This window comes from Dermacentor variabilis, chromosome 5 (genome assembly GCF_050947875.1).
Source record: "Dermacentor variabilis isolate Ectoservices chromosome 5, ASM5094787v1, whole genome shotgun sequence".
In the NCBI taxonomy this organism is placed as follows: domain Eukaryota; kingdom Metazoa; phylum Arthropoda; class Arachnida; order Ixodida; family Ixodidae; genus Dermacentor; species Dermacentor variabilis.
Genome location: NC_134572.1, coordinates 108,131,594 through 108,154,736, shown reverse-complemented (window position 1 = coordinate 108,154,736; position 23,143 = coordinate 108,131,594). Strand labels below are relative to the sequence as shown.

Below are 23,143 nucleotides of genomic sequence, written 5' to 3'. Positions count from 1 at the left end.
CTTAAAAATGTTTGGTGCGTGCAGCTTGGTTTGTCTTGAAGAGTCATTCGTGTAGCATTCGACAGATGGCAAGCGCGATCATTATTAGCTAGGCTTGGCACACGACATATCGCTGCGGCAAGTTCGGGGTGCGGTGATTACACAGGAAATTTAAAAAATTGAATTTTGACGACAAAATTTAGGGGTGCGGTCATTACTCGAGTAAATACGGCATTTCTTTTTTCATTCAGCTTTTTATAAGGACATTTTTCATCACTTCATTTAGCACCGAACAGGAAAATCAGCCCCATATAAACCAAGCCCACCCTCCATATGGCAAGCTTGACCCCGAATACTTTCATAAGTTTACCACATTTAGAAGCATCAAAAAACTAATATTTCTGCTGGTGATAACGGCCTTTCTCTTTCAGTTGCCTATTTAGAGATGCTTCTACCAGGTAATTTTCTCCTTAAATTATATAATAACTAGCAGGATCTCGCATCTAAAAGCTACACCTAGTCTAAACAGACAGTAGTGGAGGACACTAGAAATATTCCATATATTTCTATGCAATTCAGTGCTCAAATCAAACAGTTAGTATTCAAAACGCTAAATGTTAATTGAATAGTGTACAAACAGCGCATGTTGACCAACAAGCTTTTGAAAATGAAAAAGAAATAAAACTGCAAGGTGTTCATTTTTCTCGTTTCCCCATCCTTCGACCAATCACACATAACGTATAGTCTAGTTTTACCACTGTGGTGACAGTATTGACCTTGGGGAGACATTGATGTTTAATTTTTGTGCAGCACCGATGCTCATATGTCTAGCAATCATTAGGTCAGGGGTTCATTTATCTATAGTCATTTCTCAAAGCTTTCTGGTGACCGTGTTCTCGGCAGTACTCTTCTGCTTCGCTTGTGAATCTTCCACTTTTGTAAACCTGTTAATCTCAATGCCTTTTATTTCAGAGATGGTGACAAAGTAGCACTTTGAATACTGTAGCCACTACTATATAGTAAGTTATTTTAGTGCAGAGAGAAAATATAGCACCTCGAATAAGGTGTCAATACTGCATAGGAGCTTATTGCAGTGCATTGCATTCTGATCTTACTTTGTTGATGATTTAAATTATTAATGTTTCAAGAAAATTTTTGCCGAAGTCAAGCCCCACATTGAAAGAAATTGCTTTAATATTCAGACTATTAGAAAAGTACTTTATATTTGTTTCGGTGTCACGGCTATCATTTTCGGTTTTAAAAATTATTTTTAGCACACTCCCAGTCTTGTCACTTTGCCATATACAACACCATTCTTTGATTTACAGCTGCTGTTATCAAACTTGATGCTCATAGACTGCACCTCTTCCATTCAATATGATCAGCCATATCGACAGCCTTACAGTGTTTCAGATTCAGGAGGAAGAACAATGTGGAACTTCAAATCTATGCCAGACTCTTAAGGCAGAAATCATTAAAAAAGAGGCTATGTTGATAATTAACCTAGTTGGGGAAAACACTCTCACACACAAACATATCAGCCAATACTCATGACCATAGCAGTTGAAACTTAGCCTTCTCCAGGCAATTCTCAAACTAAATATACAGCGAAATTATTGTCCAATTCGCTTGATCAATTATGCAGTACAGTAACAGTTACATTGGGAAAGTGCGCATTGCACAATGCAGTGCGCTTGCGAAGATATTACAGTGCACGGTACTATGCACTGGAATATGTATTCTGATGCGATGCTAAAAAATACTATACAATCTGAGGAACTCCTGAACTGTAGTACCACGAGCTCAAACAGAGTATAGAATACAGGCACTAACGTCTCAGATATCATCCCTGCTTAACAACACCAACATCCTGCAATGTAGTGTATGCCATGGTCCTATTTACTGAATATTTTCGAAGTATAACATTCTAGTGTATTCAACTTATATTGTGTACTAACACTGTTTTATACTGTTCTCTTACTGGCTGACGTTTCTTTTCTTGCTTTGTTTTTTCTGCCTTGTTACTGCTGTTTAGTGTGAAAGTGTAATCCTCTGTGCTATGGCCTTTGTAAGGCATTTTCTTGCCTTTAGCCGTAGTATCCAAGACAATGTATGTCACTCTCAAACACTTCCTAAATAATAAAAAAAAAGTGAGAATTAAACTTGATTGGTACTTTGCATTCATCCTGTCTATGTCCTGTCCGTGTGTGTTGTGTGCTTATTGGTGCAGTTACTCTTACCAAAATGAAACGAGCCAAACAAAGTTGTGGCACAAACCACAGAAGGTGATTGTCAAAACCTCCTGCATGTCCCTATGCCATCTGTGAATAGCGAAACATTACGGGCACATCAGCAGACGCACCGAGTAGCAATCTCGCTGCTGACCACAATGCCAAATGATATAACAACACTTTAGTAGTCACGAGTTCGACGAAAGTTTTGTCAGGTCAGATAACATGATGATGAAGAAATTGCGGTCACTGACCAAATTGAGGTGAAAATAACACAGACGTTTCGGAACCCATACGGTTTCCTTGATCACGCTAAAAGCGAGCAAGAGCCGCAAGTCGTTTTTATGCCAAAATGTGATACTATAGGGAATGGGTGTAGTTAGCAGGCAGATTTCCATCAGTCCTGTTAATACTGTTGTCCATCGCCTGAATAAACAAATGTTCCAACAAAAGTCATGTCATCAGACTCTTTTCCTTAGCTATTATAGCAGTGTTTTCCCAATCGATGCGGTAACTGTGATTGTCAGTGTTCGGCAGGGGCTTTCGATGCTTTCTTGTTTTTCGGAATGTCTCTTTGGTGCTCCTTTAATCTTCTTGTGAACTTGTCGGCTTCACCAATGCAGCTGCATATGGTACCTCATCGACAACACTGGGGTAATTCTTGCCTTCTAGCCGATCCTTTACATTAACAAGCTGATTTCTCAGCTTGTTGGATAGCATGTGAGCTATTCTAAGGTCATATTTTGAGAATACGCGGCTAAAAGCTTCGCTGACGCCAGGCACATGTGGAACGCCAGCGTGCTTTGTAAACGACTTGCCTGGAGACGGCTTGTGATGGAGAACATGAGCTTACATTTTGTTGAACTTCTTGGGGTACCCGTTCGTGGATAATTTGCGACGAATTGTCTTCAATTATTTCTGCATTTCGTCGTAACTTAAGCAGATGCGTGTGGCCCGCATTACGAGAGATGAGACAACGGATTGCTTGTGGCAAGCCGGGCAACATAAATAAGTTTAAGCAATTGCCGGTACGAGTCGCCTTCCTGTGCACAGTAAATGAGAGTCTGGTTCCACTTCACCGCACAAGGACGTTGAGGAATGGGAGGCTGTTGCCACACTTGTACTTTGTGGTAAATTGTATGGCTGCTGAGTTAATAAGATGTAGGAGGCGTGGAGCGTCTTGCCTTCGTACAATGCAGAAGCAGTCGTCTACGTCGCGGATGACAACTTTTGGCTTGGGAGTGAAGTCAGCAAGGGCCTTCTGTTCAGTGAACTCCATGACCAAGTTGGGGGTAGTAACAGAAATGGAAGCCAACATGGCAGTTCCGTTGATCTGCCTGTAGAACTGTTTGTTATGAGTGAAGTAGGTGTCGTTAAAATGAAATTATAAAAGCTCGCAAATGTCCTGTACATCCAAAGGGTTGTGCTCAGCAAGCACGTCGTTGGCCAACAAGACATCTCTGCATGTTGCTAAGGCCAGGTCAACAGCAACTGAAGTGAAGAGTGACTTCACATCAGATTAGAATGTCATCTTCGTCCAGAGAAATGTTGCGCACTTTCTCCACGAAGGCTAAAGAATTCAAAATGTGCGTTGCTGTCTTGCCGACGAGCGGGCCCAACACTTGGTTTAAGTAACCTGATAACCGGTGCAGTGGTGACCTTGTGAAGTCAACAGTTGGTCGTAGTGGAACGCCTGGATTGCGAAGTTTTGGTAATCTGTGTATTGTAGGTGCATATCCGTTAGTACACAAAAGGCGATGGTAGAGATGCTTTTGCTGTGGGGTCTTCTTGGATCGTGACGTAGGTATCCTCGTCCGAGAGCAAATCCTTTGTCTTCGCATTGCAGTCACTTCTGTTGAGCAACACGGTGGCATTCCCCTTGTCTGCAGGAACGATGGTAATGGAGGCATTGTTCCGGAGGCCCTTGATGGTCTGTTTCTCAGCTGGTAAAAACTGGGCTTGAGGGTGGCACATCCACCACTTTGACAGAACATTAGATGGTGCAGGAGTGAGCTTCTCTTACTTCGGAAAGAAGTTGAATGGCGGCACATTTGGCGGCGTAGATTAACACTGGCACCTCACCCAACCCGACCAGAGTAAAGTTCATTGATGCAGTATATCTTGTAGAGTTAGTGAGGCAGAAGCAGTAGCAGATTACATGAGCACAACTTCATAGCTCATAGCTGTCTGTCATGAAGACGGTGCATGATGCTTGTCGAGGGAATAGTTGATGAAGAGGTGTATGCACAGAGAAGTTATACACACATCTAAATATGTTTAAGGTTTCTATGCCTCTTGTATCACAGTGGCGCATACTGATGTGAGGGGGATAGACCAAAAATGGGCCCGTATCCAGTGACCCAAGTTGTCTATTTGGCCACATACCCAGTGGCCCAACATGTCTACTCAGCAAGAAAGCAGAACCCGCATAGTGAGGGAATGGACAAAAAGAAAGAAAGGCTCTTTGAAATGAATGCAACACAGATTACTATTACTTCATTTCAAACATGGCAGGCAGAGACACTTCTCTCGCTATTCACATCTGTGGCCATAAAGCAGTGTGTCGCACATAAAAAATGTATGTATGCGTCATGTAATTAAATGTAAAATTAAGTCCACGCTTATATATGCTGCAAAATATTACGCATGTATTAAATCAAAGGCAGAGATTTGTACCTATTTACCACCATACGAGAGGAGTGATAAGTTTCTGCAACCAGTGGCCATAGAGCTTCACCTGCACTCGCAACCAAAACATAGAACGCTACGCACTAGAAGAACAAAGCTGCACAAATATTTCATTTGACGTAAAACTTGCATTCGCAAGCTGTAGTTGTAATACACAATGTATTCTGTAGAAAGCATCGCACATCAAGAACAACTGCAGTGAGAAACGCGCAGACAGAGATGTCTATGACCACAGTACTTGTGTAGCTTCTGCAGCGTTGCCTGTTAAGTATGAAACAGAGTATAAGGCAGACAGCTGTAAATTTGATGTAGTGCAATCAGTGTAGCCAGGGGAGGGGGAAGTGCCCCCCCCCCTCACTCTTCCCATTCCTGGTCAAGTACATGCCTCTCTTTATCCAAAAAACTTTCTGGCTACGCCACTGAATGGAACGCATTCTACCACAGTAAGTGCAGTTACTTGAAGTAACAAGAATTGTTTTGAATTTAGCAACATACTACGAAAAAGTCCATTGTTAGCATACAAGTTTCTTTTTCTAGTGACCAGAGTAGGTACTCGCCTGAAGCAAACGTAGCTGGCGGGCGTCTGCTTTGTTGACTGATCCCGTGGCCAGAATCAGGGCCATCTGGTTCCGAGTACGCCGAACTTCCTCCCGCAAAAAGCGTTCCTTCTCCTGTAGCGCACGATAGCGCGTGCGCAAAGACAAGAGCTCTTGCTCCTGCTTCAGCCGCCGGTCTTCCACTTCTGAGAAGAGGGAATTCCCTCGCCGCTTGGGATCCAGCTGTAATTGAGTGGGGCAGAGACTGAATGACACAGACATAAAACAGTCCAAAACACGAGAACAGTGCATAGGAAGATGGAGGTCTGAAGTGATTAACAGAGGTAGAACAATGAATGTCGCTGAAGCCAACGTTTTGGAAAGAGTACTTGTCTTTGTTAGGGCAGCAACTACTTAAGGGCATTTTTATGTATACATAGCTCACTCTCCCCCACACTAAATGGGGGAGGAGGAGGAAAGGCAACTAAGAGTGTGTGTGTATGGGGGGGGGGGGTTCATTGTGAATAGGCAACAAGTAGGGTTACTGATGCTGGTTGAGAAGTTTGACAAAATAGAAAAAGATCCAAACACGTAAGCAGCACTGAAAATACGGTGGGCCCATCTTCCCGTAAAACAGGAAATAAGATCTGCTGTTCGAACATGTGAAAAAAAGAAAAAAGAGAAAATGAGAGCCTCTCTAGAAGAAACCGAGATTTATCCAGACATGTTCAGTCCGGAGCGAAAGAACAAATACACAACTTTTCGAAAGCTGAGGGAGAGAGAAATGAGATTGGCCAAATATTGAATAACTGAAACAACCTTACACTGGGCGAGGTAGACTGGCAAAACATGACTATCGAGGAAAAAATCTGATGCAATAAATTGGGTTGGGGGGGGGGGAGATATGGTCACCTCTGGTCTAACCAGTTGTAAGATCACAAAACTCAAGGGCTGCTTGTTGTATCCGTGCCAATGGTGTAAAAAAATTAATTCAAGAGCTCCCTTTGAAACATTTACGGCTGTTTCAGTGTAGTATTGGACTTGTAAATGACATACAATTCTCCATTATTTTCTGTGTCTGGGTGAACAAAGTGAGACTGTATGGTAGGAAGTTTAAGTTTCTCGAAATCGTGACCTGGCAGGATAAAATGCTAGAAGGTAAAATGCTGCATGGAAAAAATGGAATGTTAAATGCTGCTTGAGGCACACCTCACAGGAACTTGCTCTTCACTGAATTCCTCTCGTGGGTCATTCCACGCCCAATCAACAAAATCAGCGTTTTTTCAATTGTTACAGAAATAGCTAAAAAAAAAAAGAAACTTGCACATGTTTGTTGAAGTTAAAAACCCATTCTCCACGTTTTGCTTTCCTGCCAAAAATTTTCTAGTGTTATGGAAAAAAAAATATTGTTCTTGCCCAGCTGAGCTAGAAGGTACCACTCAACTTATCTTTCTAAAGGGCCCCGAAACGGTTCACACAAATTTTGTAGACGCGTAGGGTACAGCTTAAGCAGAACATTCGCACCACAATTTAAGTGAAGTGTTAGGTATTAATGGAGCTACAAGCAACTACGATTTACCCTCCTCCCTAGCCATGCATTTCCTCCTCAACTCGTTCGCCAAGCCACCAGGGCTAAGCTCCGCCTTCACTGGCTCTGCGTCACGATGTGACGTCACATCGTCCACTTCCGGTTGTTTTGGAGCCCGCCTCCGCCTACGCGAAACCTCTCCGCTAGCCGCTTGGCTGTCGACTGTAAGCGAGAGCTCTCGAAGCAGCGTGCGTTGCGAGCATTCTGTCGCAGCGCTGAACGTGTCTGCTATTCCGTTAACCACACACTAGCAGAATGTTTCGACGGAACGGTGGAAGCATAAACTCAAGCTGATGAAGGAACTTTAGCGTAGATGTACGTGAGCTGCCTGATCGGTCTCCACGGTCCAGCCACCCAGTGGCGCAGAGCTTAACCAGCCAAAGAAGGAGCTAATATTGCTCTAACTAAGTGTAAAACATTTTAAAGACTTACAAACACAACGTGTCAACGATTACACTCCTGCGAAAAACTTACAGCAGCAGCAAAGACGAATACATTTTGTTACTGCTACTGTGTCTGGTTGAGCTCTATACCACCAGGTAGCTGCACCGTGCAGATCATTCACATTTGTGTTTCTGTTCATCCAATGAAACAACATGCAAGGGGACACGGCCAGGCCCTGTCCCCTTTGCACTTGCGTTTACCCTAATACCAGACTCGCGAAGCGCTATTGCGCTAATCTCCCGGTGTAAAGTGACCGCTGCAATCGCGCAAATCCTGGCGCCCATCGAATAACGGCAGTCCAATGCGCTGCAGCCAGTCCGCTCGTCTACTGGCTTGCAGAGGGACACGATGTCGCAGCTTGACATATTGCCAGTCGCTACGTTTGCAGCCCACAATGCAACAAAGTCGAATCATAGCGCTCGCGAAAAGACGGACCGACACTAACGGTGGAGCTCTCGTCAAAGACGAAGCACGTTGTAACACAAGCAGACGACACTTGCTGTGTGCCGGAAGTGCTTAAGTGTACTGAAAAATTTTTCTTGTGCATCCCCTTTGTTACTTTCTTTTTATAAAAACAAATTAACTAACATTTAATTTATTACGAACATCATTTGTTTACTATAAAGTTGGAAAAATTATCGATCCCGCGCCCTGGTCAGCCAATAAGATAGCTCGCCCCACTGACGTCATATGGGTGATTTACGTCATATGGGTAGGGGCGGCTTAAAATTCCACCGCGCAGTGTGCTGCAATCAGCAGCGATGTGCATTTTTAAAACCTTATAATAAATTACACGCTTTATGCGAAGCACTTAAATGCGTCAATTAATGATCAGAAGGACCTACTCTAACGACTCGGTATGTTTGTAGAAAATCGTCAAAATCATTTCAGGGTCCCTCTAAAGGCATGTTCTATGATCCAGACATTCTGATGGTGTGTATGGCAAGTCAATGATGTGGTGCGACTGCCAAAACAGCCAATTCTTCAAATATTTGAATACTTCAAGTGCTTTTGACGTTGGCAAAAGTTGAATTTTTTGCTCGGAACATCGGAAAATCTAGAAGGCACAAGTTAACTGTAGAATTGTAGCCCAGTTGACATAGAATAGATGAAAAATATTTGAAGGTTGAGCAGATCACCAGAAAAGAAACTGAATTTAAATTTTTTTGCAAGAAGCTTCACGTTCAAGCACGAAAAAGTTGCTTTGCTTCTCGGCTTAAAAATATCTGTGATGCATCAATAGAGAGCTATACATGTCAGCTTTGCAAGTGAGATGTTACGAAAAATCTAATGATGTAATAAACTGGAACGGGGGGGATATGGTCACCTATGAGTGCTGCATAAGTGCTAAAGTACTATTGAGAGCCTCGGAAATAAATTTTCTGAAATAAATTATTTAACGTGCATTTGTTTAGCTCAACATTTTTTGAAAAATTGACTATTTCGGCAGTCACACCACATCGCTGCCTTGCCATACATACCATTTGAAGAACTGGAGCCTTTAAAAACAAATGTTGATCGATGCCTTCTAGCTCAGCTGGGGAGGAAAGCTAAATTGTCGCCAAAATTTTTGACAGGAAGACAGATGGAGAAAAAGTTTCTAACTTTAACAAACACATGAAAATTTGTTGTGCTATATATGTGTGATGGTAAAAAAATGGTTGATTTGGCGTGGAATGACCCTCATGTCAACGGGTACCTCACCTGGTCCATCTGCAGGCTCTCCAACTGGGCACGAAGTTCTCCACACTCATCCTCTTGGTTTTGAAAGAGCGTTTTTTGTGCGGATAGGTCATTCAAGGCGGCTTTCAGGCGTTCTTCTGCTTCGCCAAGGTGCTGCAATGCTGCTTCTTTTTCAGCCTGTAAAAATGCAGCAGCTACAGCTTGAGCAATCTTGAGTCAAGGTTATCTTCAAGAACACAAACCGAAGCATCATTTCAGCAGACTGTTCGCAGAATACATAAGTATGGCATAAATATATTAAAAGCTGCATTTCTGAATGCTACAATTACAGAGACACTCAACTTCATGACCACCCTTTGCACTTTCTCACCCCACTACCCAGCAACATTAGTTTTCCCTTGGTGTCTGCTGCCAAAGCATGTCCACTACCCCAAAGAAACCAGTGGTCAAAGTGACTAATCGAATAGCTTTCAGCAAAGAAATTGTCATGGTACCCTCCTCCAAAGTAAATGCCATCAACTCCATGAGCACCAAGGACAAAGTATTCATTAGTTAAGGCATCACCTGTTGGCATGAACTGGCCAATTCATAGCTGTAAAAAATTCAGATGATAATATATATATATATATATATTAGTTGGTTCAGACCTCTTCCACAGCACAAACGAGATAATATACAGAAAAGTGAGGTGACATACACAAGCACTGACTCAACTAAAGCCTGAAAGGCAACTTTATATTTATTTTTTCACTCTGTATGTGGTGTTTTCTAATTAAACATTTCACTAAATAGTACTTGTTTATGTTACATCTCTCTGTGTGCCACCTATTTTCCACTGCAAACATGGATTCATAGCTGTATTTCTCAAGCTAAAGGTATCCCTTCATAGCAGCAGGTGGATGCTACCACATCACCTGACCAAAGTGTGACATTGCCATCACATTTCAGCAGATCGCTGCCCAAAAGAAGAATGCTTTAACTCTTTGCGGTCAAGCGCTACAAGAGTGCTTCAAGTGCAACCACACAGTACTAAAGTACTATTGAGAGCCTCGGAAATAAATTTTCTGAAATAAATCATTTAACATGCATTTGTTTAGTTGAGCATTTTTTTGCTGCATGGCGTCTAAACGCACGAGAATGCTCCTGAGTGGAACGAACTGAAATTGGGCAAATGCATGTGACTACAAAGGGTTAATGCTTTCCTTTATTTTTTTCTGGTTGTGAAATCCCCTCCGTCCCTCTGTGTGTGTGTGCGCTACGACGTTCCAGGGAATGCCGAATGGCCTGATTTATCTCCTTTACAAACCCGAATATAACTTGCACCTGGCATACAAAAAGCTCCCCGAGCAGTGCGAAGTTTGATGACAAAGTGTCCGAGGAAGGCGAAGACAGGGGAAGAAGGGGACCACAACAAGGCACTTTGCTGGTGCAGGTGAATACATGTTCCCTTCAAAGGACAGCTACCAGTGAATTTTTGTCCCATCACTGACTACATTGCACTACTTATAGTCCGCACAGAAACATAGTGGTGCATGTCCATATACTATTATGCAGCAGAGTAGCAACTCTGGAGTTGGAATGATTCCACATTTTGAAACACCTGGAGTGGAATGATGACACCAGTCTGACAGATGGAGTCAAATGGGAGCTCGAGATTCTGCTATGGAGTTTCAATGGAATGGGCACAAAGTCTCAGAACGCTAAGTGTTGATATTAAGCTAGACTACAAAACCAGCAAGTCTGCCAATTACCTACGCTAAACTAGAGTTTGCTAATATATTACATTTCTCAATGTTCACTATATGAGGCTCTTTCAGTATCTACTTATAGGTGACTACTTCTGGTGCGGAAAGCTTTCTTCGTTAAGTGCACTTAAAGGCAGCAACTTTCAGTTAACGTTGGTGTTTGTTCTAGTGCAAGAACAATGTATGTAAAATTATTTGTTATGCTGTCAAAACTTCAAAACTATGTTTTCTTTTGTCGATAGGCATGCAAGCACAAGCAGCAAACAATTACAGAGAAAGCGTTTCGTTTACTGGAATTGAAGGAATGGAATAGACCAGCTCAGCCACATCAAGAGTGGGAATGGTTCAACTATCACCATTCTGAGGAGTGAAATTACAGGGACTTCCACTCTCTGGAGTCTAGTGCGCCACTCTGCAACCCAGTACCCCGATGCTGCGAGTGCCATATGCACAGATCTACCACTGTTCTCACCTTTAGCTCCGCTATTTCATTGTGCAGTTGTCCAACAACAAGCTGCATCTCCTGCTCGCATGCCGCTTGTGAGGAGTCCAGGGCATCGGGGCTGCTCGCTGTAGAGCTAGTGTTGTGAGACAGGAGACGTTCATTCATTTGCCGACTTTCACACAGCTGCTCTTCGAGGCGACGTATTTGCTTCTGCAGCTTCTCTTTTTCAGCCATGAAGGCCTGGTCTGATAATGTTCTGTCATTCTGAAACATAGTATGCAGTACAATTCACCACTATGAACTGGTGGTCGATAATCTGGAAAGGACTCTAGACAAGGAAGACCAAATTTACATCAACACTACAAATTCACACATGCACCCCAGTCAAAACACACTGACCACATTCCATTTATTTTTGTGACAACGATACTGAAGTCCTGCTCACACACTGTTAATGTGTTCTCGTGCCATGCAGTACACCTCGACAATCTCTTTTCCAATCTATTGAGCATATCGCCAAAGAACATGTGTTGGTACAAATATCCAGTATTCAGTCTAGTGAGCTAGGATGACCACAGTACTCCCCTCCCGTCAGTGAGCATCTCCGAGTATGCCTTTGCTTCAGGCATCAAATTATTCGCTACACTCACAACTCTGAATTTGAATTTGTGTCATTACACAATCATTATTACAACTCAAGGTCTCGCATACGACAGGAAATAAACTTCGCTATATCCAATTATCATTCTAAGCATACATTAATTACATCTTGATATTAGCTAGAAACAGTTCACATTTACTTTGTTATGTACTCAATTTGTTATACCCACGTTCGTTAGAACTCCCCAACCTCCTTGATATCTAGTTTTCCATAGCCATGAAGATAGCCACCCTGAAGCAATAGTGGAAGACAATGCCACGGGGTCCCTTTAAAGCTCCATCAATGGAAGGAGACAAAAGGGGTGCAGAAATCAAATGTTGGGCAAATACAGAAATAAATGGAGGTGAGAGACTGAGGAAGAATGACAATGATTAAAAGCAAAAAGAAAGCATTCTGAGCACCAAAACTGAAAAGACTACTGCAGCATGAGAAAAACGTAAAAGACTGAAGTGGACTAATCGATTCATGAACCATGCTTTTTAAAAGATAACTTAAGCCTTGTTACATTAATGTTGCATTTGATATAAAGATGCTTTTGTTATGTGTAACATTCATTGCAAGCACACTTATTACACATTGGCATTGGCGAGAAACGTTTTAGACTTGCACCGTTATATCCTGCAATTTGTTATATCTATGTTTTTTATATCAAGAATAGACTGTAATAGTAATGGCAGGGAAATTAAAGGCAGAAAAGTGAGAAACAAATTCCCATTCAAAATCTTGCAACTACAGAGTCATTTCATGGTTCAACAATCATATGTCTTACTTCATCAACAGCAGCTTGAAGCTTTTTCAGTGCCACTTGACATGCCAAGGATTCCTTCTTTGATTTAGCAAGCTGATCCCTGGCATGTTCCAGATCAGCACTGAGACATTTCTCTGTTTCCATGCTACATTCCAACTTCATCCGTGTGCTGTGCAACTCTTGTTCAAGTTTCTGCAAAGTAAAATAGTTCATATTTTAATATACAGTCACTGCCACTTAACCACCTGGGTGGCGGTCCCTCTAAAGAACTGGCTGCTTATTATTTAATGGGGTTTCGTGTTCCAAAGCTACGCTGAGACTATGAGAAATGCCATAGTTAAGTGCACTGGATTTATTTTTAAGCCAATTTGCCTCCTTATCTAGTGGTACAGTTTAACTTTGTAATAGTAGCACAGGTATTCCAAGTTATCCTTTACAATGAAGCAGACATGGCATTTGAATGGCCATGTTTTGTACTTCAAGGAGAGGTACATAAAGCTGAAAGCGCAAGACACACTGTGGTATCCATTACAGCTCAAACTGTGGTAACCCAAACTCATGCAACGGCATTCATTCAGCAGCTACTTGTACCTACTAGTGCGCCTACTCAGCTGGTGACCAGTCGCCTCTCCACCGCTGCACAAGCCGTTTTTATTTGGTGAACATGCTTCAACATAGGTTGGCAGAATAGATAGATCCTCACTAATACTCACTTTTAGGTCACTTTCATATACTCACGTTGACTTAAAACCACCGCCCGTGACTTCCGTTCGTACTAACTTTAACCGGCACACACTTCTGCTCATACTCACTGTGGTGATATGCGATATATGTAGTGCTTTATGGCGCAAGGGCCAGTCATGGCCCGCTCTTGTCTTCCCCGCTCTAATCTCAGGCCTTTGAAATGAGTGTGGAGCGAGTACGAGTCAGGGAAGGGGTGCTCGTGATTGAGTAGGCCGACCTGTGTACTTGAGATTATGCACTTGCTGCGATGTGACACGACTAGGCGCTCTGCTTTGGATGAATTAGCACCGAGTAACCACACCATCAGATTGGAACCAAACATCCAAAGCAGCTGCAATTGTAGGGCTTCCTGCAATTATCTATGAGATAGAAGTGGTCCTGCCGTGCCGTTGTATGGGTGCAACAGTAGGTGCGGTACAGCTAGCCAGTACGAGTGCAACTGGGCGCGTGCCCCTCGACCGCGAAATTTCTGTGTGCCAAGAATATACAGCATAAAACTGCGTGACATAACACCCGCCTGCCCCGCACCTCTTCCAGGAAACCGGAAAAGAGCGTGTCATGAGTCGTTACGAAGTACGGCCCCAGAACTGCGACACTTCTCTCCACCTTGCGGGTTTCCACAGAACTACTATGTCAAACACTTGCCTTTGCTTCGTGTTGTCGACAAATTCGACTTCGCCCTGCCATCTGCTAGCCGCCTGGTTAGCTCAGATGGTAGAGCGGCTGCCCCGGAAAGGCGGTGGTCCCGGGTTCGAGTCCCAGACCAGGACGAATTTTTCTTCAACTATGAGGCTTTTCTTTCGAGGAACCCGTTTGGGTTTCCTTTGTAGCAATTGCTACGAACGGGTGGATGTCTGATTTTCCCTTTATTCAGAACTGCGAAAAAATGCACATGGGCAACAGAACGTACGTACCTCGACCGTGGCAACATAGCGTTTGTGAGTGTCTTCCAACTCCTCTTCCAAGTGCCCATTCTTGGTTAAGAGAGCGTTTCCTGCAACAATTGAAAGCCTAAGCTTCAAGCCAACATGTCAAATGAAAACATGAAAGGAGGTTTAACTTACCAATCTCGGCCGCCTGCTTCAGGTCTGCCTCTAGTTGACGAACCTTGGCACGAAGGTCTTCGTCCATATCTTTAATCCCGACAGCAGTTTAACCAGAAAATGCACGTTCCACTGGGAGACGGTATGGCCTGCGTCTAAACGGTCCTCGGCGACGACAGGTCACTGCTAAACTGTTTACGATATCCGCCCACAGAGACTGCAGACCAACATACAGTGAACTACCATAGCTAACAAAGAACAGAGGAGCAACAATCAGCACCCTGCTTGAACTACAGCCCAGCTTTGGGGGCTGCAGACCATGGTTTACTGTCTCTTCAACATCGAATAAAGAACCAATTCTCTGCAGCAGAACAACAGAAAGTGCGATCAGTTTGAATTTCGACCTTTCACTTATGCTATCCCTAGCCGAATGCAAGCCAGTTTTGGTCGCAAGGTACAGTCGATCGTGAAAATAGTGAAGATTTGATTTCTTGGTAGTTTGACAAATGTAAAGTTTGCAGTTTACAAAAATGTGCATTATAATTAGCGTTGAAATTACTGAGTCAGAGCAACTACCCGATCCAAAGAAATACCAATACCGGAAGCACCGGAAACAACGCGTCGTTTTCATTTCCATTTGAAGTCTGGTGTAGCCAAAAAAAAATCCAAAGGTAAACGACATGGAGGGAGCGTCTGCTGTTGCGATTGACGAAATGTTTGCAATATCATGGAAAAGCTTTTCCTGTGATAGGTTTTCTGGTCTAATCAAGTACACTACAACGCCGACTACTCTCAGGATTATGGCAACAGACTTCAGGTGCCTCTATGGAGAAATTCTCGATGAAGACGACCTCCAAGACAGATGCAGGGCAAGTAAGCACACTTCAAAGTTGCGTTTGACGTTCGCTGTGTCAGTAAAAGGGAATTAATCTGGCTCTTTCTTTTTCTTCTAGGACCTGAACCCCGCAATCGAGGTTACGACGAAAAGCCTCGTGAGACACCTTTCTGAGGGATTGACAGCTGCAATTGAACGCAGCTCTAAACATTCGCCCGAGCTGCAAGCGACCATCGATTCAAGTTCTTTGATCGTCACCTTGAATATGGCGATAGGAGAAGTGAAGTTCCTCTGGAATTTCACGATGGATGCCCAGAGTAGTGATGACGTAAGTTGCAGTTTTGGCTTTCTTTACATGTCACATCCATTAACGCGCATTTTCGCTTTCAGTTCTACTCGCAGGTCACGCTTCCGATGCTCCTCATGCTGGCGGCCTTGAAGGAACAGCGGGAGCGGTTGTTTGCTTTGCTTAGCAAGAAAGACGCCGAGATATCGGGCTATAGTACATCAGGCGCAAGAGAATCCAAAAGTAAGTGCATGTACGTTCCACAGGTTGAGTTCGGCGCTATAGTGAAGGTACATTTTTCAACTTTCAGAGCACCCGCCGTGGTTGCTTAGTGGCTATGGTGTTGGGCTGCTAAGCACGAGGTCGCGGGATCGAATCCCGGCCACGGCGGCCGCATTTCGATGGGGACGAAATGAGAGAACACCCGTGTGCTTAGATTTAGGCGCACGTTAAAGAACCCCAGGTGGTCGAAATTTCCGGAGTCCCCCACTACGGCGTGCCTCATAATCAGAAAGTGGTTTTGGCACGTAAAACCCCATGATTTAATTTTTTTTTTAACTTTCAGAGAGTGTTCGCACGTCAGCGTTTGACGAGGACGAATTCAAGGAGGAGACTACTCGCGCAGGGGTACATAAATTACTTGGATGCTGCACTACTTACTTCATATATTGCTTGCTATGCACGTGAAGTCGATCGATCGCTGTTGGTGTATACAGGTCCTGAAGGAACGTTTCGGAAACCTGCCAGCAAGTGCGTTTGCTGGCGATGAAGCTGAAAAAATCATGAAGGTTTACCAAGAGCTGTCTGCCTCAAGTCAACAGAAACCAATAAGTATGTTTATTCTTCGCATGTCTTAAATGCAATTCATGGCTGTTACAGAAAGTAACTGATATCCCGGCACCCTTGTAAAGTTTGTAAAGTACAATTATTGCATCTTACTAGCACCACATTCACCGTATAAAAACACTACTGCATGTAAAGCAACCTTTGCGTTAAATTTCAACATTCGACCCAGCAGGCCGGGTCATCTCTCTTTAATGTCACAGGGGCAGTCAGGCTTGACAGTGCAACAGTGACCGCATGCTTGACCTTGGTGCTTTAGAAGCACAAGTCAGTCCTTGGTGAAAAGGGATATGGCCAATTAAATTGAGACCATCGTACTCTGCTTCAGCATATACATTAATATGATGAACAGAATCACAGATTAAGTCTGCAGACTGAACATATGATGTGGCCCAGTAGCACTGTGCCACATGCTTTCAGTGTGTGGAGCATTTTACACTGTACAATTCGGTGTTGCTAAAAGATGTTGTGCTCAGTCTGCAGATAAAATCAGCTATTCCATCTGCCATGTGAATCAACCTTTAAAAGGTGCCTGTAGCACTTTTTAAGAAAGGAGCGGAATGCGTCTGCACCTCCCAAATCTTCTCCTGAAAAATATTTTTAATGCATATTGTACGAGCAGAGTTATTCGCACTCACTCGTAGGCCACCCCCTCCCCACCATGCCTTGCACACTTCTCCTTGTCAGTCCTAATGCACTGGAAGCTGTAGACGCACCGAAAGGTAGTAGAGGCAACCTTCACAGCTATATGTCATCGGCACAGTGGTGGCACAGTGGCATCGGCACAGTGGCACCGGCACAGTGGCACATCGGCACCATACGAGTGGCAAGGTCTCTCTATATTGCTTCATCAGGCCTACGCTTCAACGTAATTTCTCTTGGAGTCATTTATCATTCTGCTACTGTAGCACTGTTACATCGTCTTTGCATTTTCAAAGACGCATCTCACAACTGTGGCACAAGTGCGCTTTCCATGGAAACAGAATGAAGCAGAGCTGCACTGAAATTAAGTGCTGTCAAGACAACTGTGAACATATCAATCAACCACACGCAGACTTCGACTTGTGGCTTGCCGAAGAGACCCTAAGTCAAAATTCTGCATGATACAGTGGGTAAAATTCAGCATTATCCCATAAGTGCGATAAATTTCATTGAAATCAGCTCAGCAGTTTCCTAAGGACAGGATTTCTGCCCCTTACATGTATTTTTATAAGGAAATCAAAGGAAAATGGTTGTTCAATGGATCAAACAATGCAAAATGAAAATGCAAGATGGTTGACCCCCAAAACTTCCTCCTAATACTCATCTCCTGCCCCACTGCACTGAAGCCCTTCCTTTTCTGCTGTTCATCATTCCCTGCAGCCTGGGGAGTGTGCGCAGCTGTGGATAGACACGTAGAGTCCATTTCTTCGCTTACAATGGTTGATCACAGTAGACGGCAGCAATGAAGTACTAGTGATTAGAGCGCTCGGCTTGAAGACACAGAGACACTGCTTTAATTTGCCACATCACTGCGCAATCTTTCTTACGTTGTATAAAAGTCATTTGAAATTCTCACGAACAGATGGACATGGTCAGTTCTTTCTTAGTTTGTACCTGCTTTTCGCAGTAAATTAAAACCACTTTTTAAAGTGGCTGCCATAGTAAGATTGTTTCCATGTTGAAACACTCTCTAGCAGTGTCACTTGAACAATGACAGGCCTTCCTTGTTAACAGTTTTGCTATGCCGAATGTGCAACAGGCATGCTTGCAGCTCATGCTTACTTGTTTTGTTTAGAATGCATAGGAGGTTTAAACATTGCAGGTCTAGCCATTGTAATGGCATATGTGCACATCCCATTACAATATTTGCATCTCGTAATGCAGCCCATTTCTATATATCTCTTGTTAGATATGTTAGATATCTTGTTCTTGTTATCTTGATATCTTGTTCTTGTTAGATAGCCTCACCATAAAGTACCGTATTTATTCGCGTATAACCCGCACCAAAATGTGAAAAAACGCGTTTAAAAAGTGGGGGTGCGGGTTATCTGCGAATTTTTTCCTTGGGAGGGGGGGGGGGGTCGGCTTCACCGCAATGTGCGGCGGCCTCCCCGTGTAGTCCGCCATCCCCATCGTCATCGACGCTTGTCAAGCCGATGAAGGGCCAACGAAAGGCCAGCATTGTTGAGCCTCGCGTTAGGCGCTGTTTAGTGTACTTACCCCAGTTTGCACTGTTTGCCTGCTTTGTTTTGGCATCATGAGTGCGACTCGACGGCAGTGTTTCACAGCGAAAGAGAAGCTAAAGATTATAGCCGCTGCCGAAGAAATCGGCAACAGAGCTGCTGCAAGACAGCATGACGTCGACGAGTCGTGCATTCGCGACTGGAGGAAGAAAAAAAGAGAGTCTCGAAGCAACGAACCGGAACAGGCGAGCGTTTCGGGGTCCGAAGACTGGCGCGTACCCCCACCTCGAGACGCAGCTTGCGAAGTTCATTGAGGAGCAGAGAAGTCGTGGCCACGCTGTTTCGACTGAGATGGCGCAAATGGAAGCCCTGAAGTTGGCCCGGGAATTGAACATTCCACGTGAGTTTCGTGCAAGCCGTGGATGGCTTCAGCGCTTCATGCGAAGACATGGATTTTCTATGCGGCGGCGAACAACCATGTGCCAGCGGCTTCCTGAAGCCTACGAGGAAAAGTTGAACTTTCAACGATATGTGATCGCACTTCGGAAGGAGCACAGCTATTTGCTGTCTCAGGTGGGAAATGCTGATCAAACACCTGTGTACTTTGAGATGCCGATGGACACGACCATGGAAAAAAAGGGCTCCAAATCAGTCGGCGTGCTGACCGGCGGAAATGCCAAGCTGCGCTGCACAGTCATGCTATGCGCTTTGGCTGACGGCACGAAACTGCGCCCGTATGTGATTTTCAAACGCAAGACGCTACCTAGCATTCCACTGCCCCCAGGAATCGTTGTGCGTGCGGAAGAAAATTCGTGGATGAACAGTGGCCTAGTCGGTGACTGGCTTCGAGTAATCTGGGAGCGAAGACCAGGTGCCTTGCTGGCACGCCGGTCGATGCTCGTACTAGATTCCTTCAGAGGCCACTGCACTGATGCGGTGAAGGCTCGCCTTGCCGAGACCAGCACCGACCTCGTCATAATACCTGGCGGCATGACGTCCATGCTACAGCCACTCGACGTGTGCCTGAACAAGCCGTTCAAGGCACACGTGAAGCGGCTGTATGCCCAGTGGATGGCCGACGGCATGTACGCCCTCACACCGACGGGACGCGTGCGAAGGCCTGATATTCCATTGCTGTGCCAGTGGATCGTGGATGCGTGGAAAGCGATACCGGCCGATTTGGTGCGCAAAAGCTTTAAAAAATGTGCGATCAGTAATAGTCTGGATGGTTCCGAGGACGACTACGTCTTTGAGAGTGGCGATGAAGCCTCGGATGGCAGTAGTGAGAGCGGCGACGATTAAGAATCGGATAAGCAGTGACGTGGTGGCGGTCGTTTGAATAAATGTTCTGAAAACGAAATGATCACTGAGTGTGAGTTGCATCTTTCTAGCGCTCATTTTTTTTTTTTTCAGGTAAACGTGCGGGTTATACGCGAGTTCTTATTTTTTTTTTCCGCCGAGTTCAAAGTTAGGGGTGCGGGTTATACGCAGGGGCGGGTTATACGCGGGTAAATACGGTAGTGGTGGTCGTGTTTTGCACAAATCACACATGTGGAGATGTTCAAGCTGCTTCATCAATTGATTAAGGGGAGCAATACTCGAAATCCTGTAAATCTAAGATAGAGGCCTTGGTACAGGTACGATGAAGACTAGCGTATTTTTTGTGTGGCTCCCACACAAGGTATCAACACTTCTTGCAAGCACCTCATGTATCGGTATGTGCAAGCTTCTTGGGAAAGCAGGCCTGCTGTTATCTCCTTGCTCAACCACATGACTTTTCAAGGAGGGTACTATCAGTGGACAGCACTTTTCAGGGATCATATTGGGGCATTAAATACCCGTTTCTGTTAGCAAGGGAGCAGTTAGCACAGCTCCATTTCTATTGTTGTGTACAGCATAATTTTATATACAATGCTGTGAGATAACAGAATTTGCATTTAAGCCAAACCTTAATAACAAAGTCATAACCAACATGAAAACACCTTCATTAGATACAATAATTCGTTACATCTGAGTTTGGTAAAATGAGGTTTGACTGTATAGGATGGAGTCAAGTGATGCAGGACAGGAGTAATTGCCAATGGGAGACCCTTTGTCCAGCAGTAGACATAAAATGGACTGATCACGATGGTGACAATGGCAATGTAACACTAGAGACATGTCCTCACCTTTCCTTTCCGTCATCTTGAATGCTCCATTTATGCTACCTGTTGTTTGAATCCCACCGATGGCAACGGTTGTTGTGGTCGCACCGATGGTACGACCTGTTGGTGGGAACTCGGCGCTGACGCCCGTTGTTGCACCTGGGTCGCAAGCCCCAAGGGTAGCGTTGGCCTGGCGGCCTGGGGTACAACTGGAAGCATCCGAAGGTCCCGGCAAAGCATGAGTCGACTGGTAACAACAAAACAACTTGTTTATTTTAACATCGCAAAGAGTTGGCGGTCAGGTTGACCGAAGTAGAGAGACGGGAGAGCACTTTACTCAACAGAAGAAATCGGAGCCCTCTCTCGGCGTCCGGGAGCAGCTGCTCTTATACTCTCGCAGTTGAGGGCAAGAAGGAACCCCTCAATAGACGAGCACATGATTGTACAATGGGATAAGGTGACGCATACTGTCGTAGCGCCGTTGGTCGGGCACAAAGACTGGGAGGAGAAGGTAACCTCTACTCTCGTAGCGCCTCTGGTCGGGCACAATGACTGGGAGGAGAAGGTAACCTCTACTCTCGTAGCGCCTCTGGTCGGGCACAATGACTGGGAGGAGAAGGTAACTTCTACTCTCGTAGCGCCTCTGGTCGGGCACAATGGCTGGGAGGAGAAGGTGACTTCTATTCTCGTAGCGCCTCCAGTCGGGCACAATGGCACATACACTCACACACGCACATGAAGACACGTGGCATCGGAACATGCCTGGACGCGCTTGGCGGGGAGCGTAGCGGCGACGCCGAACGGGCCAAAATGTCTGCCGCTTTGTTGCAGTCGCGCCGGCTAAACCGCGCGTCGTAGGCGAAACGTAACACTGTGCGTAATGTTTTACCAAACAGCTCATATCAACCTATCCTCTAATAATAATTGTTTGTGGCTAAGGGTGTTCCAAGATTATCTAACCTTTGCTTATTATCAGTTACTTGTAATTATAGATGACTAGTTGCATTTATGTGGCAGCATGCACTACTGTTGAAAATAACTTCTAACATATCTTCTTGCCTGTGGAATAGAACTGTGTACACATTAAATGTGGCAAGTTTCTCAGCTGATGTGAATTCTGAGTGCATGGGTGTGTATATGCATACAAATTCATGCCTAGTTCTTCTCAAATAAGTTCTCGCCGCATCATGTGTCAGTCTGCCATGGTAGCTAAGTGTCTATGGCATTTTGCTGCTTACCACAAGGTCACGGGGTCGATTCCTAGCCATGGTGGCCACGTTTAAGTTGGGGTGAAATGCAAAAACACTTGTGAACGTATTTAGATTTAGGTGCAAGTCAAAGAACACCAGGTGGCTAAAATTAATCTGGAGCCCTCCAAATTACGGCACCCCTCATAACCCATTGTGCAGCTTCAGGACGTTAAACCCCATAATTTACTTTTATTTTTGTTTCTACTCACAGCCACCATGCTTTAATACATATCTGTTGTAGGAGCACTTTTGACCATTCTTGCTTTATGTGTTTGTTCGTTCTTCGATTTGGCTAGTGTGACATTTTGTGTACTATGCTCTTCCAGGCAGCACATCTGACAAGCAGTCGCCTGCTGACGCTAATGACCAGACAAGCACATTGAAAGCAGGCACACAACACAGCCAGCCCATGCACCGCAAAGAATTGTCTCCTGAAATAATTACTGAAGAACCCAAAGTGAAGAAAGTAAAAAAGCGCCTAAGGCTTTAGGACCACATAGAGTAGTTATTCTACTTGCATGTGTCCTGTAGTGATTGCACACTGGTTGGCTCCTTTATATTTTCTAGAAGCTAATTTCTGCTAACAGTATCATAAGGTTCTAAGCCCAATGAATTGTGGGTCAAATTTCTTGTTGTGCATCGATGTATTTTTAGACCACCAGGTATTTCCAAAATTTTAATGTTTAATGCACTCGCTTTTATATATAAGCGTAACCCGATTTTATGGTAAGGATTTTCACAATGCCATAGCTGTTATTATCTTAAATGCATGTTAGTATGTTTAATTTTTTAAAATATAATCACTTTCGCAATATTCTACATATTGTGTTTTGGACTACCTGGTAACCTTAAATTTTTAGATGTTATGCACTCATCTTTACACATACACATAATGAATTTTATTGCAAAGCTTTTCACATGTGCAGCTGCTGTAATGCCACAGCTGTTACTATGTTAATTAAGTGCATCTGATGTTCTGCATGTGATGTTCCAGATATTATTTTGAGATATTTCTCAAGAGTCAGAGTATTGATCACTGTTTATTAATTTTACCCAAATGCGTTACAATAAAATCATTTTTGAAA

At 44.1% G+C, this 23,143-nt stretch overlaps 2 protein-coding genes across 4 annotated transcripts in view; one reads left to right on the top strand and one right to left on the bottom strand.

The window, feature by feature from the left end:
- Nucleotides 1–15,200, bottom strand: part of LOC142583022 (protein Spindly-A-like) — a 20,857-nt gene extending 5,657 nt beyond the window's left edge. The window contains exons 1-6 of the mRNA XM_075693255.1: nt 14,557–15,200; nt 14,407–14,486; nt 12,770–12,940; nt 11,367–11,603; nt 9,171–9,326; nt 5,456–5,677 (exon numbers count right to left, since the gene is read on the bottom strand). Of these exons, the coding sequence (XP_075549370.1) occupies nt 5,456–5,677; nt 9,171–9,326; nt 11,367–11,603; nt 12,770–12,940; nt 14,407–14,486; nt 14,557–14,623 (933 nt within the window). The 5' untranslated portion in view covers nt 14,624–15,200. The remainder of the gene's footprint in view (nt 1–5,455; nt 5,678–9,170; nt 9,327–11,366; nt 11,604–12,769; nt 12,941–14,406; nt 14,487–14,556) is intronic.
- Nucleotides 15,184–23,143, top strand: LOC142583026 (non-homologous end-joining factor 1-like). Of its 3 annotated transcripts, none has more exons than XM_075693261.1 (6): nt 15,184–15,404; nt 15,489–15,698; nt 15,761–15,899; nt 16,222–16,283; nt 16,373–16,487; nt 22,385–23,143. In XM_075693261.1, the coding sequence occupies exons 1-6, from the start codon at nt 15,216–15,218 to the stop codon at nt 22,546–22,548; spliced, it is 879 nt and encodes a 292-aa protein (XP_075549376.1). In that variant the 5' UTR covers nt 15,184–15,215; the 3' UTR covers nt 22,549–23,143. The 3 variants fall into 3 exon arrangements, 2 of the variants coding, with proteins under 2 accessions (XP_075549376.1, XP_075549377.1); XM_075693262.1 differs by having other exon boundaries at nt 15,290–15,408; XR_012828532.1 differs by lacking the exon at nt 16,222–16,283 and having other exon boundaries at nt 22,385–22,524.

Bases quoted from the DNA above. Each gene is read 5' to 3' on its own strand.
- LOC142583026 (XM_075693261.1), top strand. From the start codon at position 15,216: ATGGAGGGAGCGTCTGCTGTTGCGATTGACGAAATGTTTGCAATATCA. The intron at 15,405-15,488 runs GCAAGTAAGCAC...TTTTTCTTCTAG, and splicing joins ACCTCCAAGACAGATGCAGG to GACCTGAACCCCGCAATCGA. The intron at 15,900-16,221 runs GTAAGTGCATGT...TTTAACTTTCAG, and splicing joins AGGCGCAAGAGAATCCAAAA to AGAGTGTTCGCACGTCAGCG.